The sequence below is a fragment of the Schistocerca cancellata genome, chromosome 5 (genome assembly GCF_023864275.1).
Source record: "Schistocerca cancellata isolate TAMUIC-IGC-003103 chromosome 5, iqSchCanc2.1, whole genome shotgun sequence".
Taxonomy (NCBI): domain Eukaryota; kingdom Metazoa; phylum Arthropoda; class Insecta; order Orthoptera; family Acrididae; genus Schistocerca; species Schistocerca cancellata.
The window spans coordinates 704449191-704470917 of NC_064630.1; the positions used below are offsets into that span (position 1 = coordinate 704449191).

Sequence of the window (21727 nt, forward strand, 5' to 3'; positions counted from 1 at the left end):
GATAAGATGCCTGTCATCTCGACTGCTAGTGATACGAGGCCATTTGGATCCAGCACAGTGTTCCGTGTTACCCTTCTGAACCCACCGATTCCATGTTCTGCTAACAGTCATTGGATCTTGACCAACGCGAGCAGCAATGTCGCGATACGATAAACCGCAATCATGATAGGCTACAATCTGACCTTTATCAAAGTTGGAAACCTAAGTCGGAAATGTGATGGTACATATTTCTCCTCCTTACACGAGGCATCACAACAACGTTTCACCAGGCAATGCCGGTCAACTGCTGTTTGTGTATGAGAAATCGGTTGGAAACTGTCATCTCAGCACGTTGTAGATGTTGCCATCGGCACCAACCTTGTGTGAATGCTCTGAAAAGCTAATCATTTGCATATCACAATATCTTCTTCCTGTCGGTGAACTTTCATGTCTGTAGCACGTTATCTTCGTGGTGTAGCATTTTTAATGGCCAGTAGTGTATTATGTACATGACAGTGTAAAGCAAACTTCCTTACTCACTGGAAGTAGTGAAAGAGAGAGGTTTCAGAGCCAGTGAAACAGTAAGGGTGAACATAACCAGTAACGAATCCTGGGAAGCCAAATAAACAAGTAAAACAGAATGAAAGGGGCCATCCTGAAGATACATTTGACAAGAAGAATGAAGCAGCTATTGGCAAGAGGTAGGACATTCAGCATTCCGTAAAGATTCTGCAAGAAAAAGAAGGAAGTACTTGAAACTGAGCAACCAGCTATGCCTTAATAATTACAATAAATATATGGGAGCCATTGACCATCACAAATGACTGACTGCTAGCAGCATTGTGGCAGTCAGTGCGTTAACAGAGCTGTCAGCAATAAACCATATGTAACCATATATATTGCTGTCACATATTTGAAGAAGTATTTTCTGGCTGAATTGCATGAAGGAGACCTTCAACATCCATCATTCCAACTTAAATGAATGTACTGCCAAGTGTAAGATATGACGGAGAGGGATGTTTTATACGTAAACGACATAAACAAAAAAGATGACAAACAAAACATTTCACAGCCAAACCACACACATATTGAACTAATTGGAATGCCGCTACATGTGTTGAATGTTTTGGCTTATTCAAAACCAAACTGTAGACTAATTATGCCTTTAAACAACACATTTCTGAGAGTGATATTATTCTGATTGCATATTTATTTGGAATGCCTGTTTTGGAATATTAATAATGGCTTTACTTCCAACAATATTGGAAATAAAATTTGAATAAAATATTGGCAGCAATGAAAAATTAATTTTATCTGTGTCCTAAACTTCTTCACACTGAATTCCTGCATCCTCAAATGAGGACTCCTTTTTTAGGATTCCATACCTCAATTGGAAAAAAATGGAACCTTATAGGATTGTTTTGTTGTCCATATCTCTGTCTCTCTGTCAGTCCAACTTTTATGAACTCATTTTATCAGGAACGAGTAAACCTGAACTCATTTTCTCAGGAACGAGTAAACCTACCAAGTTCAAATTTATGTCACACGCGATGTCTAAAGTCCCTTAGTGGTGTAAAAACTTTAATCTTCTACGTCAATGCAATCAAAGGTACAGCTGTTTATGTCACAAATTTTGGCGCTTGCAAAGTCACTCATTAAAACCCATAAGGTACTTCACACTGACCTAGAATCATGAAATTTAGCAAAAAGCTGTGTTTCATAGTACAAGCAAATCGAAAAGACCAAAAATTGTTAATTTGTAATTATATCACACACACAAAATATTTTTGTCACTTGTTATCTGAGTATCTGTCTGTCCATCTGTTGAGATTACTTTTTCTCAGGAACGGGAAGGGACATCAAGTTCAAATTTATGTCACACACTAAGGTCTATGGTCTCTTGAAGGTGTAAACCATTTCAGCTTCTGAGTCATCATAATAAAAATATACACCTCTTTATATTAGATCTTTTGAAATGTCTCATGAAATTTGGTAAGAAGCAAGGATTCATATTAAAAGTAAGGGAAAAAAATCTGTATATTTTTAATTTGTAATTATATGACATGAAAAAATATATATTTTTTGTCAATCTCAAGGATCTTTGAAGCCTGGAACCATTATCTTGCCAGTGTCATATCAATAACAGATAAAAATCATTGAGATTCTTGATTCCCAGGATGGATGAAGTCTCTATATACAGTTTTATTACAAATGATGGAAGCGATTTCACAGCTCTACAATAACTGTATTATTTGAGATATTTTCACAATGCTTTGCACACACATACAAAAACTCAAAAAGTTTTTTTAGGCATTCAAAAATGTTCGATATGTGCCCCTTTAGTGATTCGGCAGACATCACGCCGATAATCAAGTTCCTCCCACACTCGGCGCAGCATGTCCCCATCAATGAGTTCGAAAGCATCGTTGATGCGAGCTCGCAGTTCTGGCACGTTTCTTGGTAAAGGAGGTTTAAACACTGAATCTTTCACATAACCCCACAGAAAGAAATCACATGGGGTTAAGTTGGGAGAGCATGGACGCCATGACATGAATTGCTGATCATGATCTCCACCACGACCGATCCATCGGTTTTCCAATCTCCTGTTTAAGAAATGCTGAACATCATGATGGAAGTGCGGTGGAGCACCATCCTGTTGAAAGATGAAGTCGGCGCTGTCGGTCTCCAGTTGTGGCATGAACCGATTTTCCAGCATGTCCAGATACACGTGTCCTGTAACGTCTTTTTCGCAGAAGAAAAAGGGGCCGTAAACTTTAAACCGTGAGACTGCATAAAACACGTTAACTTTTGGTGAATTGCGAATTGCGTGAGGATTCTCTTCCGCCCAGATTCGCACATTGTGTCTGTTCACTTCACCATTAAGAAAAAATGTTGCTTCATCACTGAAAACAAGTTTCGCACTGAACGCATCCTCTTCCATGAGCTGTTGCAACCGCGCCGAAAATTCAAAGCGTTTTGACTTTGTCATCGGGTGTCAGGGCTTGTAGCAATTGTAAACAGTAAGGCTTCTGCTTTAGCCTTTTCCGTAAGATTTTCCAAACCGTCGGCTGTGGTACGTTTAGCTCCCTGCTTGCTTTATTTGTCGACTTCCGCGGGCTACGCGTGAAACTTGCCCGCAAGCGTTCAACTGTTTCTTCACTCACTGCAGGCCGACCCATTGATTTCCCCTTACAGAGGCATCCAGAAGCTTTAAACTGTGCATACCATCGCCGAATGGAGTTAGCAGTTGGTGGATCTTTGTTGAACTTCGTCCTGAAGTGTTGTTGCACTGTTATGACTGACTGATGTGAGTGCATTTCAAGCATGACATACGCTTTCTCGGCTCCTGTCGCCATTTTGTCTCACTGCGCTCTCGAGCGCTCTGGTGGCAGAAACCTGAAGTGCGGCTTCAGCCAAACAAAACTTTATGAGTTTTTCTACGTATCTGTAGTGTGTCGTGACCATATGTCAATGAATGGAGCTACAGTGAATTTATGAAATCACTTCAATCATTTGTAATAGCCCTGTACATAATTAAATTTTATGGAACCCTTGGTACGCGGGTCCAATTTGTATTTATCAGGATTTTTTTGATATTTATTTTGAATCTAAGAAGGAAATCAAATAAATGTGATGAAATAGTGTTAAAATGGTTGGCTAATTTACAGCATAAAACTAAGTGCCAAATAATTTAGAACTTAATGCATTAAACAACCTCTGATACTCAGATGTTATCTGAGTCAGTAAGATGACACACTGCAGGTCCCAGTCCTTCATAGTACAGTCACTCAGCCTGGTGCATGCAACTACCACCTCCTTCTGTGCTCAGGTCACAGGCTTTTCCTGTTCTATAGAAAGTACAGTCTTGTGTGAAAGCTGTCACATTATACATCAGCTGTGTTATAATCACTATGTGGATATGACAAGTAAGCAGCTGACTGCTCACACCAATGGTCATCACAAAACTTTGGCTAACCTCAAACTTCACCAACCAGTAACTGAGCATTATGCTTACCACAATATCAATGATGACAATAGCTGCTACACATTAACTGCATTCTTTGGATCTTCTCCTTTAGTACCAGCTTCTCTGAACTATAGGTTGGGCAAAATAAACTAGCCTGGAAAATATTACGGTGTGCGAGGACTATCTAAGTACACCTGACCCTTCAATTTGCGCCATACGTAAAAATAACAGGGAAAGAGATCAGGCAATTAAGATGGCCACCATATTTCATTGCTTCTGCTGATGCTCTTCGCTTAACACCTCATGCACTCATGACAAGTTTGTGAAGGCAGTGTGTGGCGTTGCTCCTCTCTGCTGAAAATATCCGTATACTTGTTCATTTTCTGTGAGTTGATCCACAAATGGATTAAACAGTTCATGTACATAATGGTTAGCATAAATAATTTGGTGAAAGAAATGTCTTATGATGCAGAAACGAGACATTGAGCACCAAACAGCAACTTTGTGGTTACCATTGAGGTCTATCATTGAGACGCATTTAGAACTACATTTTGGCAACTAGGCAGGTCATCCTGTCCAGTAAAGACTGTTCCCCATCAGGAGCTTTGTAACTGCTTCTGCGTGTGCCTACCTGGACCATCTGCCCTGTGGAGAATTGTAAATGGTGTTTCTGAATTGTACTGTACCCCTGTTTTGCTGACGACAGGTGCTATGTAACTTCCACACTATAAACGTCCTTTGCTAATATTGTATGTCACTTGATGTTGAAATGCTTTCTAATTATTCCCACCAATTTTCTGATGCCAAAACCTTGGAAATAGTGATGTGGACAGGAACTTTTGGAATCTTTGGGATGCCTAAGATACTTTGTGAGGACTTACATGTCAAAAAAGTGACATAGATTGGAACTTTTTGGACCTCTGGGAAGCTATGGTACTCAGAGAGCTTACACATCAACTCCGAGTGACTACAGAATTCCTTCATGCATAACATACAACACACACTCCTAGCTATGTCATCTATAGATTGTTTACTTCAGCTTATTTGCATTCATTACTGAAATATATCAGCTTACTGTCTGTATACTAGCTGATGGAATAATATCTGAGTAGGGCACAGCAGAATAATTTAGTTATATAACAAGCACATAGCTGATTTCTAGTTAATAGTGTCGATTGCTGCCACTTTTACAGGTGCTAAAATTACAACTAAACTTGAGTACAAATACTGAAACAACTAACAGTCTTTCCAAGTTAAAACATAAAGGCAAAACAAATGATTCCACTGTTTTATGCTTCATTAGTCAAATAAATTTGTTTGACGACATCACACCCAAAAATGAGATGATTCTCATGGGTGTGGAACAAGTCATAAAACCTAAAATAAAAAATTTAAAAAATCTGAGTATAATACTCACTACCCTGGTCATATGTCAGGAGATTGTCAAAATATGTGAATACATATAAGTGAAGTGGAACTGCTAATATTTACAGAACTAATACACTATCAGAATGAAATACAGTTACGCACTTTCAATAATTTATCATATACAAAATACCTAATCTTGACTGTCGCAACCAAGTCTGTCAAAACTGTAATCTAATAGACATTTTTATTTAAGGTGGTCGAACAGTACCTGTTGAAAGATCTTCATCTATAGATTAGAAGGAGTTGCCTATCAAAAAGTCTTTCGAACTGTGTTTTAATTGTGCTTTATCTGAAACCGAGTTGGTTGCTGGCAATTTATTGAAAATGTTTGTTCCTGAGTACTGGACACCTTTTTGGATTAAAAAGTGATTTTAGGTCTTTGTGTAGACTGTTCTTATTCCTAGTATTGATACTATGTACTGAGGTTTTGACTGGAAATAGAGGCATACTACTTGCAAAAATTTCATTAAGGAATAACTATACTGAGAACCAATGGTTAGTATACAAAATTCCTTGAACAGATTTCTACATGATGTTCTCAAATTTACACCGCAAATGACTCTTATTACACACTTTTGCATGCTAAAAGCTTTTGCTGAGTTTGACAAGTTACCACAGAATATGATCCCATATGACATAATAGAATGACAGTAATGCCTAGTTTACATGACAACATTAGGTTGCAGGCAACTGCTCTACCGGCCACTGCGCATGCGCGTCATACACTTGCACAGCTCATTGGTGAAACTAAACACTTTTGGCGTATTCCAACTTTGGCAACGCTAGGTGCATGAGTTTTGAGGTTATGTGTGTTTGTAGAGTGCAGACAAACTGAAATTTGACATGGGGAACAGAGATTAATGTTCAATTTTTGGATATCTATGCTTTGCACAGGTGTTTGTGGGATTTCAGTGATGCTGATTACAAAAATAAGCAACATATTGCTGCTCCTGAGACTGTCACGTGCGATCAGAACACAGATGGTTTGACAATATCTGAGCCGCAGGGCAATATTTATTGAATTTGAAGTACATGTACAACTGAATTAAGAAAAATACAAGCAAATGTAATTCTAGCTGTGGAAATGCTCTTGTCTACAAGACTAAAATCCCATCGTTCGAGCTGGCCGACTCTTTTTTTAATAAGGAATATTGTTGACAGAAGGGAAGGCTACACAAATCAAGATGCTGCATTCTTTATTCAACACTCATCTATTTAAAACTTTGCAGCAGTGCTCCCCATTCACATATGTTTTGATTTTGAAATATTGCCACTGTACAGATCTATCTTCAAGAGAGTAGTTTGCAAACCATTCTCTTCTTAATGTGGCCTGCTTCAAATAATTATTGTTAATGAAAAAGTGTTAAAACCACATCTTATAGCATGCTGAGTGTTCTCGATTGTAATGCACGCAATGTGATGTGTAATTTGAGTTCTGGTGACAGTGCTTCATGCATTACGTATCTTTATTCCTTATCGCATAATTAGCTCTATTTAGAAGAAACACGAACAGTTCTAGTGACATTCTAAGATAATTAAAAGACTTCTTGGGACTTCCATTACACATTATTTCAGAAAGGATGCTGAGCAACCGAGCTGACGTATTTTCTTCATCCTGTCACGAATTGAAACATGTTTCTTATTTTTTTCTTATGCAGCGATTCCATGCAACAAGCTTTAACTCCATCACACCCCGTGTGACGTGCAGCTGCCAAAACTTTCATTTCAGACACGACTCAGGAACCCACAAAACGACGAAACTGAAATGTATACTGGTTTCACCATGTCTACAGTCAAATATGAAACCATTTGCGTGCAACCCATTCCACGCAACGAGTGGCGCAACCAAATGTTATCATGTAAACTAGGCTTAAGCAAAGTATGCAAGTTTTTTTAAATATTTAGATCCCCTATACCTGACATCACCCTGACTCCAAATACAGATTTTTTAGGCGCTTCAGCAATTCTGTGGTATGCTCTTTATTATCAAGTTCTAAGCCCAGTTATACACATGCTGGAAGGAACTTTCAGGTTGTGAACTGCATAAGGAGCTACTTTCCAATTCAAATGACATCACTCATGAATCAAATCAATGACGAAATGGGCAAAGAAGTCTCAGCAATTAGTCAGAATATGAAAATCAGGAGGACAAGAGCTCATGAGAACTACACATGTGTTGGGTGTTCAGTGGAACACAGTAAATGATATGTTTCATGTGGGACAGCATGAAGTTGTCAATAAAATACCACAGGTAATTGCAATGAAAAGAAGCTTATAACAAGCAACTGCTAGTTTTTATAACTCCCTGGTCTTAATAACTCCAGTATCCACAACAGAACAATTTTTGTTTCAAGATACTTGGACTAGGGTGGGGTCAACTTCTTCCTCAGCATCTTGCCACTTGGTGGCAGACATGGATGTCAGCTCTTTCAAGCTTATCTCATATTTATGTACTAAGATCGATCAAAAGCTTTCAAGAGGGAAGTATTTGCACCCAGGTTTGTGAAGTTTCACAGTGAGCATATGGTGTTGGTGCACTGTTAATAGTGAGTCCCATGTCCAACTGATGTGTAGCAAAAGCAGACTAACACCTGTGAAGACAGTTATGCTGTCATGACTGGGGCTGCTGGCAGCAGTAATGGTGATGAGACTTCTACATTACTACTGCAAGGCTACTAAGTCAGACGTAAGTAAAGCGACTCTTTGGACTGACTCTGTGGTTGAACAAGCTTAGCTAAACAGTAATCCCAACACTTGGAAAACTTTTATATGCAACAGGGTCATGGAAATTCAAAGGTACAACTTGCTATTCAAACAGGGACAATCTTGTGGATCATCTGTCAAGAGGAAGGCTGCCTCAGATTTTACACACAGTGGACATATGGTGACATAGCCTACCTTGGCTTTCAAAATAGCCCTGTTGCTGGTCAAATGAATATCTCACTCCTGCTTCTTTGTTGTAAACTGAAAGCTTGCACTTGGATACACAGGTCCTTCTTGTGGTGATACTCCAACCACTGATAAATATTGCAAGGTTTAGTTCCTAATGGAAATTACTGTGAGTCACAGCCCACATTCTCCAATTGAAAAGAAAACTTACTGACAAGGTAAATTTGCACAGTTAATTTATGGCTGAAGAAATGACTGTAGCTTGAAATTATTGGATCAAGGCTGTACAACAACTATGTTTTTTTTTTTTTCAAGAAGTCGTGGCTTCAAAGGGAAACATTCCATTATACAATGGATCAAAAATTGTCTCAAGCACATTTTGGATGAGGATTAGTTGTGTATATGTGGTAATTTTCATTGTGCCAAATTAACCAAAGAAGACTGACATCCACTTACACTGGACAGAAACCACCACTTCAAGATGCTTTTAATCTGACACACTCACTTCCACTTACATCACCTTGGCATTAGAATTGTGCTTTCGGAGCTTTGTTCCTCCTTCTGGATACTACATTGTGTAAAACAGCACTTATTGTCACCAGTCAAGAAATAGAAGCTTCACTACCAGCTGAGCAGACAACACTGCACAGATCCACCCAAGTGACTGGTGTTGATTTTGTACAGCTGTTGTATGCCAAAGTAGAATTGGAAGTTTATAGCTCAATGTGTGTCTTGGTGGGGAGGATTCTGGAAGAGAATGGTTGGCTTAACCAAAAGACGTCTCTGAAAAGTATATAGCCACTCCAGTGTGGACAAAGAAGAGCTACAGAATGTGCTCATGACTACTGAAGTTACCCTGAACTTAAGGCCCATCTCTCAGATTGAGGACTCGAGTGAACCTACACTTTGGTAACACCTTTGTAATAGTAGATAATGATACAGCTATGTCTCATGAACGTCTTGACTGAATACATATCCTCGGGATATTTCTTAGCATTTACGAAACGTATTTTCTCTATGTGAGTTCGCAGATCAGTTTTGATGTTTGGGAGCCTATATTTGAAATTTAATTTATTATTTTGTATTACTTTCTCTATATTTTAAAAGTAATTTCCTACACATTTTTGCTTTTTATCTGACAACGTGAAGTGTCTCGTGATCTGTTTTGCTTACTATAAGGGTATCAGCAGCTGAGCTTATTCTCAGAAAACACAAATGATTAAAAAATCTGTTATAAAAATATATTTCAAAATTACCTAATAAATTATACTTTACAAAATATGTCTATGGCTTAAATAATAATTTCTCTGTAAATATCATTCCAGATGAACTATATCGATGATAATGAAAGTCCATATTCTCTTGAAATGTAACATCTTTGTCTTTACTTTCTGTTAGTCTCTGAAGGTCGTTTGTACAGAACGAGTTGTAATGTGGTAATGGAGTCATAAGGAAGTATATTTCAAGCATTGCTGGTGGAGAGAAGTGGGGAGGGAAGTCTGGGACTTGTTCTCACTGCAACTATGTAATTTTTCTGAAATTTGAAGATGTATAAAAAGTGAATCTACTGAGGATTTGTTCTGAATTTGATCATGTGAAATATAGGGAGGTGGTATTGAAAATGTGTTTAATTTAAAATCCAGTCAGATACATTTTTGCTTATGTGAACAGAAGTTGATTATTACCTCAGTTATTTGAAGAAAGCACTATTATGGGACGTTGATTATGAGGATGTGAATTTTGTTCAGAAACTTAACAAATCCAGGACTCTTGCACAGAGTTCACACCCTGTTTCCCTACAGGACAACAAGCAATAGCAATTACAGTGACATCAAGGAAATTAAGAAGAGCATGATTTTTGTTTTTTAACATTTTTGCTATTGATTTAATCAAAAAACAACTTTGGATGTTGTTGATCTGCAACCTATGTCCCACAAAGTGAACAAATCATTGCTATGCCTATGGCTTTAAACAGAAACATCAAAGAAATAATTTTAGTCTGTTAACTAATATCACTGTTTTAGTGGACTGTGGGACTGGTTTGTTTAGGATACAAAATGCTCACTCCAGCAGACTTCCTGTGGAGGAGAGACTTACAACATGCTAACAGGACACGAGCCACTGATCGCAAGAGACTTGATGAGAGAGTTCAGACTACATCAGAAAACAGCAGAAGATTTCTGGAAGTGCAGGAGCAATGAGTATCTCATGTTACTGCACAACTTCCACCTAGTCAAATGCCTAAATGCATGATTGGTGAGGATTTGAATCAGTGACACCACTCTTCTGCAAGAAGAAGTTTCCCCACAGCACATGTGGAAGAAGGCAGAGATGGAGTTCAATGCACAACCCTGTTCGTAACTGCTGATGGAAGACATCCATGAGACCTGTCCAGCTGGTACTATATCTGGAGATGGATCAGAATGAGGACGATCCAGAGTGTCGCTAAATGACATTTCTGAATTGTACTGTATCTCTGCTTTGCTAATAACAAACATGTTAACTCCCAAAATAAAGACATTTCATGCAGACAATACTGTATGTTTATGCATATGTATGTTTGTTCCAGTATACGTTAACATGTAAAAAAACCAGTGAGAAACAAAGCATTGCACATGTTCCTGGTCCATCAGTAAGTGCTGTCGAACATTTCAAGGCCTATTCAAGACTTCAGAAACAACAGTTCGGAGGTATTTGTTTGCTGATGGTTAATATGCAGCACACCTCGTACAACACACATCAACAAAAAATTTGCATCGCCCCGGTTCCCATAACTCCTGAAGATAGACATTGACAGTCCCTTTGACTGTTCAGAGATCTCACTAAAGCCACCCAAAGATGTAAACAACCAAGCATGAGCAGCGCCTATTAAATGGAAGGGGTCCGACAGCCGATCAGTTCCAGTCATTCCACCAGGAAGGAGATACACGGCTTGTGTTGTCTGTAGTTCAACCATGCCTAGACGGTCAATACCGCAGTTCCATCACATACACATTGTTACTTTGTGCCAGGAGGGGCTCTCAACAAGGGAAGTGTCCAATTGTTTCGGATTTTCGATGTTGTTCAGACATGGAGAAGATACAGAGAGACAGGAACTGTTGATGACATGCCTTGGTCAGATCGCCCAAGGGCTACTACTGCAATGGATGACTGCTACCTACAGATTATAGCTCGGAGGAACCCTGACTGCAACACCACCATATTGAATAATTCTTTTCATGCAGTCACAGGACATCATGTTACGACTCAAACTGTGCACAATACGCTGCATGATGCGCAACTTCACTCCCGACGTAAGTGGCGAGATCCATCTTTGCAACTACAACACCATGCAGCTCAAAATGGTTCAAATGGTTCTGAGCACTATGGGACTTAACATCTGAGGTCATCAGTCCCCTAGACTTAGAACTACTTAAACATAACTAACCTAAGGACATCACACACATTCATGCCCAAGACAGGATTTGAACCTGTGACCTTAGCAGCAGCAGTTCTGTACTCAAGTGCCTAGAACCACTCGGCCACAGTCACCGGCTCAGGATTGGCATCATGCTCTCATCACTGATGAGTGTCGCATATACCTTCAACCAGACAATCGTCGGAGACGTGTTTGGAGGCAACCCGGTCAGGCTGAACACCTTAGACACACTGCCTAGCGAGTGCAGCAAGGTGGAGGTTACCTGATGTTTTGGGGTGCCATTATTTGGGGCCGACGTACGCCGTTGGTGGTCACGGAAGGTGCTGTAACGGCTGTATGATACGTGAATGTCATCGTCCGATCGATAGTGTGACGTTACCCACCAACCACTCTGAGAGACCTACACCGAACCACCGTTGAGGAGTGGGACGATCTGGACCAACAGTGCCTTCATGAACTTGTGGATAGTATGCCATGACGAATACAGGCATGCATCAATGCAAGAGGATGTGCTACTGGGTATGAGAAGTACCAGTGCGTACAGCAATCTGGATTACCGCCTCTGAAGGTCTCGCTATATGGTGGTACAATATGCAATGTGTGGTTTTCATGTGCAATAAAAATGGTGGAAATGATGTTTATGTTGATTTCTATTCCAATTTTCGGCACAAGTTCCATAACTCTCAGAACCAAGGTGATGCAAAACCTTTTTTAATGGGTGTAGCTGCTAAGATTGGCTAAAGGGAGAAGTGTTGCAAAGGCTGCTCTCGTGTACATACATAGTTTTGTGCAGGCTGCAGACAGTCCTGCTATTAAAATGCTGGAGACAAAATTACATATACTGATGTGATTCAGATTGATTTTGATTGTCGCACACATGGCTAGCAACTGAAGATGAATGCTCACCTCTACAGCCTATGGACTCATCGAATCCATCAGATAATGTCAGTTCATTAAAGTTAATCTCTATTAACTTATCTAACTTTGAACAGAACTATCTTAAGTGGTCACCATATGGAGATGCCTTTTTGAGTCTAGTCAGGAACAACAATACACAATTAAATTGATGATGAGCAGAAATTTCACAACCTGAGTTCTACTTTGTGAGGTGAAGCAAAGGACCCTTTGAGACAAATGAGGTCTGTTCAAAAAATTCCGGAGCTTTGCCCACAAAGTTTTCTATGCTCACCTTTTACTTATTGTGCGTGGCCTCCTTTGAAATATTCTCCTCCACAATTGATACACCACTCCCAACACTTTTCTACTTCTGGAAGCAGTCTTGATATGCCTCTTGCTGCACTACATGAAGTGTCATTTGCAAATTTTATTTTATCTCATCTATCATTGCAAATCTCTGTCCTATCGACTGGGTTTTCAGCTTTGGAAATAAAAAAACAAGTCCTCAGGGCCAGGTCTGGAGAGTATGAAGGATAAGGTAGCATCCGGAGAGTACGGAGGATGAGGCAACACATTGATTTCGTTTTTTCTGCAATAGTCATGCACCAACAGGGATGAAGGTATTGGTGCATTGTAGTGATGCAAGACCCATGAATTTCTCGTCACATTTCAGGCCATTTCCTTCTCATATTTTTTGGCAGGCACTGCAGCAGAATGTTCTGATAATACCATCGACTAAGTCTGTCCCTATTGCATGAAATCATGATGAACTAATCCTTCAGAGACAAACAAAACTATCAGCATGACTCTGACATTTGGCCTGATCGCTGCTTTTTTTTTCTTTCTTTTTCTTTTTTCCTTTCTTTTCTTTTTTTTTCGAACTTTTCCCAACACATTGTGAATACTGAACCCTGGTCGGAAGATCATACACATAGTTCCATGTTGTTCTCCTGTGCATGATACAGAATCTTTTCAGAGGCCTCTGTATATGTCTGCTTGTGTCTGTATACGTGTGGATGGATATGTGTGTGTGTGTGTGTGTGTGTGTGCGAGTGTATACCCGTCCTTTTTTCCCCCTAAGGTAAGTCTTTCCGCTCCCGGGATTGGAATGACTCCTTACCCTCTCCCTTAAAACCCACATCCTTTCGCCTTCCCCTCTCCTTCCCTCTTTCCTGACGAAGCAGCCGTTGGTTGCAAAAGCTAGAATTTTGTGCGTATGTTTGTGTTTGTTTGTGTGTCTATCGACGTGCCAGTGCTTTCGTTTGGTAAGTCACATCATCTTTGTTTTTAGAAACATAATGTTTGGTTAGACATTTGCTGATCCCGACTTTCATAAGCCTACCAGAATAGATATGGTTCTGAGGTGGATGTTTTCTTTGATATCTTAGGCAAGGAAATACTGGAGAAACCACATCAACCCACAATGACTGACACAAAATTTATTTGGAAGTTTGCTGGGTAGAATTTCTCCAACTTTATGTAAGACTACATGCAAGCAAGTTGAATCATGTGAGACACACATTCAGCAACACAGAGCTTATAATAGAAATTGGAGATTTGTTGGCTGGTTTGGTGAAACACAAGACTCTCGGCAACTAGGACACTGGAGACTTAATGGGGAACCCTCTTTATGACTATCCTAAATCTTCCAAACTTGAGATTCCCACTAACAGGTTGCATGCACAGATGACAACTTCTACAACAGCTGAATCAGTCCTTGGTCTCACTGAGTACCAGAATCAGCTGCAGCAACATAGTAAATGGACATTGACTGTCCCAGGTCACGCATGATGTGCTGGTCAAAGAGGATAACTTTATTCCCTTGGTGTGGAGGCTGGGTGCCATCGAACAGCATGGGCATGATGATAAAGTTCATATAGTGATGGTGCAAGCTGCCAATGATCAGGTTAAGAGGCCTACAGTGAAGCCGCATGCCCTCACTAAGCAGTGAAGCAATGGTATGTTCCTTCCCATTTTTTGTGTTGATTCTCGATGAAAGCCCACAGCCAAAATTATCATTTACAGGAAAACAATTCCAGGTCCTGATTTTAGCTGAAGAATCTGTAAATATTTTCTTGTATATTGATTACTGTCAGTATCCATTTCTTAATTAGTTTGTATGTCAAATACTTTCATTTCATATACCTCGGTATAGTGTAATAATATTTATCTTTATTTTTTTCCATGATTTGGAATTCACATTCTCATTTTTGCTGTTTCATTAAATGTATGATAAATTAGTAAAATGACAAGCCTTATTACAGAGTGGGAGTATATCGAGTTCTGCCACTCACTTTTGGCACTGCTAGTGGCATCTAGTGCTACATTTCAGCAACTGGTCAGGTCAACATGTGCAGTATAGCCTGCTCCTGGTTGGGAGCTTTTTAACTGCTTCTGTGTGTACGTGTCATCCGACCCTTTGTTCAGGGCACACAGGTAGTTGCTGAGACATCACAGTGAGTAGACGTATATCTCAGCTAGACAATGCCACACTGAGCAGAAAGTACACACATCAAAAAAAGCTTTGGATCACCCTTGTTACCAGAACTCCTGAAGATAGATGTTGACTGTGAATATTTTATCACAGACACAGTCCCTTTGTTCAGAGATGTCACTAAACCCACTCAAAGATGTTAACAACCACACATGAGCAGCACCTATTAAACAGAGGGGGCCCTACAGCCGATCAGTTCCAGTCATTCCACCAGGAAGGAGGTACACGGGTCGTGTTGTCTGTAGTTCAATCATGCCTAGATGGTCAATACCACAGTTCAATTGCATATGCTTTGTTACTTTGTGCCAGGAAGAGCTCTCAACATGGGTAGTGTCCAGGTGTCTCGGAGTAAACCAAAGCGATGTTGTACGGACATGGAGGAGATACAGAGAGACAGGAACTGTCGATGACATGCCTTGCTCAGGCCGCCCAAGGGCTACTACTGCAGTGGATGACCATTACCTATGGATTATGGCACGGAGGAACCCTGACAGCAATGCTTTTTTTTTTTTTTTGGTCATCAGTCTATTGACTGGTTTGATGCGGCCCGCCACGAATTCCTTTCCTGTGTTCCTGTGCTAACCTCTTCATCTCAGAGTAGCACTTGCAACCTATGTTCTCAATTATTTGCTTGACGTATTCCAATCTCTGTCTTCCTCTACAGTTTTTGCCCTCTACAGCTCCCTCTAGTACCATGGAAGTCATTCCCTCGTGTCTTAGCAGATGACCTATCATCCTGTCCCTTCTCATTATCAGTGTTTTCCACATATTCCTTTCCTCTCCGATTCTGCGTAGAACCTCCTCATTCCTTGCCTTATCAGTCCACCTAATTTTCAACATTCGTCTATAGCACCACATCTCAAATGCTTCGATACTCTTCTGTTCCGGTTTTCCCACAGTCCATGTTTCACTGCCATACAATGCTGTACTCCAGACGTACATCCTTAGAAATTTCTTCCTCAAATTAAGGCCGGTATTTGATATTAGTAGACTTCTCTTGGCCAGAAATGCCTTTATTGCCATAGCGAGTCTGCTTTTGATGTCCTCCTTGCTCCGTCCGTCATTGGTTATTTTACTGCCTAGGTAGCAGAATTCCTTAACTTCATTGACTTCGTGACCATCAATCCTGATGTTAAAGGTTAGGTTAGGTTAGGTGGTTAGGTGGTTAGGTTAGGTTAGGTTAGGGTTTTTCACTGTTCTCATTTCTACTACTTCTCATTACCTTCATCTTTCTCCGATTTACTCTCAAACCGTACTGTGTACTCATTAGACTGTTCATTCCGTTCAGCAGATCATTTAATTCTTTTTCACTTTCACTCAGGATAGCAATGTCATCAGTGAATCGTATCATTGATATCTTTCACCTTGTATTTTAATTCCACTCCTGAACCTTTCTTTTATTTCAATCGTTGCTTCCTCGATGTACAGATTGAAGAGTAGGGGTGAAAGGCTACAGCCTTGTCTTACACCCTTCTTAATACGAGCACTTCGTTCTTGATCGTCCACTCTTATTATTCCCTCTTGGTTGTTGTACATATTGTATATGACCCATCTCTCCCTATAGCTTACCCCTACTTTTTTCAGAATCTCGAACAGCTTGCACCATTTTATATTGTCGAACACTTTTTCCAGGTCAACAAATCCTATGAAAGTGTCTTGATTTTTCTTTAGCCTTGCTTCCATTATTAGCTGTAACGTCAGAATTGCCTCTCTCGTTCCTTTACTTTTCCTAAAGCCAAACTGATCGTCACCTAGCGCATTCTCAATTTTCTTTTCCATTCATCTGTATATTATTCTTGTAAGCAGCTTCGATGCATGAGCTGTTAAGCTGATTGTGCGATAATTCTCGCACTTGGCAGCTCTTGCCATCTTCAGAATGCTACCATGTTGAATAATGCTTTTTGTGCAGCCACAGAACATCATGATATGACTAAAAATGTGTGCAATAGGCTGCATGATGCGCAAATTCTCTCCTGACGACCATGGTGAGGTCCATCTTTGCAACCACGGCACCATGCAGCATAGTACAGATGGGCCCAGCAACATGCCATATGGATTCGTCAGGATTGGCATCACGTTCACTTCACTTCACTGATGAGTGTCGCATATGCCTTCAACCAGACAATCGTCAAAGATGTGTTTGCAGGCAACCCGATCAGGCTGAGTGCCTTAGACACACTGTTCTGCAAGTGCAGCAAGGTGGAGGTTCCCTGACGTTTTGGGGTGCCATTATGTGGGGCCGTCGTGCGCCGCTGTGGGTCATGGAAGGCGCCGTAATGGCTGTACGATACGTGAATGCCATCCACCGACTGATAGTGCAACCATATCGGCAGCATACTGGCGAGGCATTTGTCTTCATGGATGACAATTCGTGCTCCCATTGTGCACATCTTGTGAATGACTTCCTTCAGGATAACGACATCACTCGATTAGAGTGGCCAGCATGTTCTCCAGACATGAACCCAATCAAACATGCATGGTATAGATTGAAAAGGGCTGTTTATGTACAATGTGATCCACCAACCACTCTAAGGGATCTACACCGAATTGCCGTTGAGGAGTGAGACAATCTGGGCCAACAGTGCCTTGATGAACTTGTGTATAGTATGCCATGACGAATCAGGCATGCATCAATGTAAGAGGACATGCTACTGGACATTAGAGGTACCGATGTGTACAGCAATCTGGACCACCACCTCTGAAGGTCTCGCTGTATGGTGGTACAACATGCAATGTGTGGTTTTGATGAGCAATAAAAAGGGCGGAAATGATATTTATGTAGATCTCTATTCCAATTTTCTGTAAAGGTTCCACAACTCTCGGAACTGAGGTGATGCAAAAAATTTTTTTTTTATGTGTGTATTTTATCTTGCCCTTCATTAGAATAACGTGTCAAATACCTTGTTTTATGTTTTATCAGGAGCCAGAGATCTGCAAGTGGACAGTTTCGTAAAATTACACACTGGGTCTACAAAGTTCTCATGGGATTTTCTGATAAATAATGATGTCCTGTGAGTTCACAACTCTTACGTGCTGAATGAGGGTTAGTCCCTTGTCAGTCTTATTGCGAATATTCTCTGGGCCACTTTTATTTTGTCCACCCTGTATGTAGATGGGAATGGTCCCTTCAGCATATCTTTCATTATTGCAACCCTCTAGCCTAAACCTTTATTAGTCAGTGTCCCATACCAATACCTTTATCCTCACATCTCCTCTCCTGTTATCCTTCACTGCACTCCATGTAACCTTTTTACCCCCTCCTCTACTGAAAATTTTGTAATGAACCTCATGCTACCACCACCTTGCCCTTATGTGTCTGACCCCTTCCATTTCCCAGAAAATTACATGGATTTTTAATGTGAAAACCATTAAAAAACTGAGGGCTACTCATCAGCAAATGGAGAGATGCAAGTTGGGAATAACGACGAGAGACCGGAGAATCAACAAATAGATCAGTGAAACTGGTAGTGAAATATGTAACTATGAATGTAATGAAAATAAAGTGGAGTTGGGTGGTACCCGTAGCTAAGTGAATGGATGGTATACAGATCAAGAAGTTCTTTACTGGTTCCAAAGTGATGCGAAAAGACTGTGTGAAATATTGTTAGATGACATTAGAAACCAGCAGGAGCAAAATGAATAGCTGAAGTCTGAAGGAACCCTACACCACAATGGACTTCAAATAGCTGATGATGATGATGAACAAATTTTTTACAAATCAAGAATGAAGATAGCAGGGAGATGAGATGTCTTGGCAGAAAATATTTAGGATTATTTTGGCAACTAGCTTTTTTATTAGTTAAATTGAAACAATTTACATTTCATACATTAAAACTATATGACACAAGAATCACTTACTCTCATACTTGCCTCATACACTCTTGTTTCTATGAAATTTCTTGCTTTATGTAACTTATCACCAGCTGTCCGTTTGTCACCAAGAAAGCTTTTTTCCATCTGAAAATTCAATTCGATTAAAATGGACATGAATTCACTGATTTATTTACTAGTTAAACTTCATACCAATTGCCATAATACTCATTTTTCTATCTGCTTTATAGATGTAGTAAGTGTTATTAGCACTGATAGAAGAATGGTGTTTTAAACAAGGTAGCTAAATGTACCAGCTGTTCACTGATTCATTATGCTCCATAAATTACTCGTTAAAGAGAACCTTCAAGTATGTCGAATGAGTCAAGATATTATATTAACAAAGTGAAGTAGTTGTCAGATACTGTATAAATAGTTTACTATTGTTACATGCGAAGAATTTAATGTTGGGTGTTAGCAGATGATATGATTCTTCCAGTCTGGATTGCAAAAGGGCTGCATGTAAATATGTTAAAGGAGATCTAAACCACTGAAAAAGATTATCGAATGTAAAACAATGATAAACGGAAGTAAATCTGAATATATGCAAGATTTAAGTATCTAGGAAGTAAAACAGAAAGGAATTGGAGGCACAGCGCACGTCACAAATTGTGAATAGCAATGAAGGAATCAGCATTCTCTAGGAGAAATGAGATTAAGGAAAAGCTTGATGAAGTGTTTTGGCACTGAGTAGTAAGATACTCCAGAGAAAACTTCACCCATCAGAAGGAAAAACAATAAGATGTTACAGGCTTTTGAAATGTGGACATGATAGACTATGAAAAAGATACAACGAGTAGACAGAGTGACAAAGGGGTTCTGAGGAGAATGGGAAAAATGCACTTATTCGAAGTAAATCAAGAAAAATATATTGTTTGGTGATGCAATGAGCAAGCTTGAAGGACTTTTAAAAATCACTTTAAAATAATAAGTGAAAGAGAAGAGAAGAGCAGAGAAGAGAAGAGAAGTCAGACGCTGGACAATGTACTTAATAGATGTAAATATAACAACAACAACAAGAAAGTGCTTGAACAAGAAAAGTTGAGACGACAATGATTCCCTCGCACAGAATAGCAATCTGATGGCATGAACTATTTGCATTTACTGAAGATTAATTTAATGTAACAAAGTGAAGAAGATGGCTGCTATTTTTGGGATGCAAAAAAATGGAACTGCTGCTTCTTCAGCTGTATTAAATAGTTGCTGGTTTTCTCCTATTGCCTGGGTAATAACTAGATGAGAAAAGTAACATTTATAATAAAACACAGTTTACAAAGGGTACAGCACTTTTCACTTCGTCATAACAGTTAACAGGAATTTTCCTGAAGGCTAAATAATTTCTAAGAAGAGTGGCTACTAAGAGAGGTTTTCAATATTCTTTTGTGTTTATAAGAGTTCTCCATTTATTGATCTACTTCAAGTGGGAGGTTGGTGAAGGCTATAACAGAACCCTAGACAGGGAGGAAAAGACTACATAGACATTTTAACAGAATCTTCTGTAGGTTCTTGGTAGAACAACATTATAATAAATGAAAGCACCAGTTTGCTTTTGTTCTACAATATTACTTTTATTGTAAACTGGTTTTCGGCTTACAAGGCCATCTTCAGACATTTACTGAGTATTATTACCAAAGAAGTTAAATGTTAGCAGACAACATTGGAAGAGAAGTAACACATCTAGACTGATGTAGAAACATACAGTTAGTAAGATCTTTGCAGTGAAAAAGTAAAAACTGAACTTTACATGAATAACAATGGAGTAGACAGGAAAACCTTTAGCACAAAATAGGAATAGCATGTTTACATAACAGTTTCTATTAATAAACAAAACTAATATAATAAAATAAAATTAGTACTAGACAAGGCTTCATCAGGAGGTATGAAACATGGAGAGTGATACACAACAAATTAAAAGAAGAGACAGTTATCAATGTAAATACAGAATACATAAGGAACTTAAGCAATATCAATAGGATAAACAGAAATAAATAAATGCAGGAAAATGGTGGTGTTTGAGGGAACCTACAGTCTAAGAGTGTGGTGGCACTACATTTTAACATTAACATTATAATCAAAGAAGTGGCTGTGTAACAGTTTTCATTAAATAAATGAGCAAAGTAAAATATGAACAGTATTTGAGACAACTACAAGGGGTGTTAAACATGGAGAGTAATACAAGTACCAGTTAAAAGAAAGCCTTAACTATTGAAACTACAGTCTATGTGGAATACAAAGACAACTTCAACAAAACAAAACAACTTAATGAATACAGGAAAATGGGGATTATGTAGGAAGAGAGAGTGTGGGAAGTAATGAACAACAAAGATGGTTACATGAAGTTTAGGAGAGGGAAAGTGTTGAGCTGTGTCTGGTCATTTAGGATGAGATCTGGACTGTGAGCAAAATGTTTGTTAATTTCCAGGGCTTCGAGCAGGTTGAGTTTACGGCCTTTGTTCGCTAAGTGAATTACATGGGACACTGGCTGGTAGTTGTGACCCTCACTCCGTACATGCTCAGCAAAAACCGGTTTACAATAAAAGTAATATTGTAGAACAAAAGCAAACTGGCGCTTTTCATTTATTACATAGACATTATTTTTGTGTCTTGTAATTTGTTGTTCTGTAAACCAGAACTCAGCTGAAACTATTTTTTTATTATTAGCAACAATTACCACTGAGGGGTCAATGTGCTGACAAATGAAATAAGAAATCAAATATATTTGAAGAGACATTATAAAGATAGATGGCTATTTATATTACAGAGTGTTATACTTGATTTTGATGAA

General features: G+C 39.3%; 1 protein-coding gene across 1 annotated transcript in view; it reads right to left on the reverse strand.

The window, feature by feature from the left end:
* LOC126188772 (PC-esterase domain-containing protein 1A-like) overlaps nucleotides 1–21727 on the reverse strand; it is a 222053-nt gene that overhangs the window by 174723 nt on the left and 25603 nt on the right. Inside the window, exon 3 of the mRNA XM_049930384.1 lies at nucleotides 18943–19029. Within this exon, the coding sequence (XP_049786341.1) occupies nucleotides 18943–19029 (87 nt within the window). The remainder of the gene's footprint in view (nucleotides 1–18942; nucleotides 19030–21727) is intronic.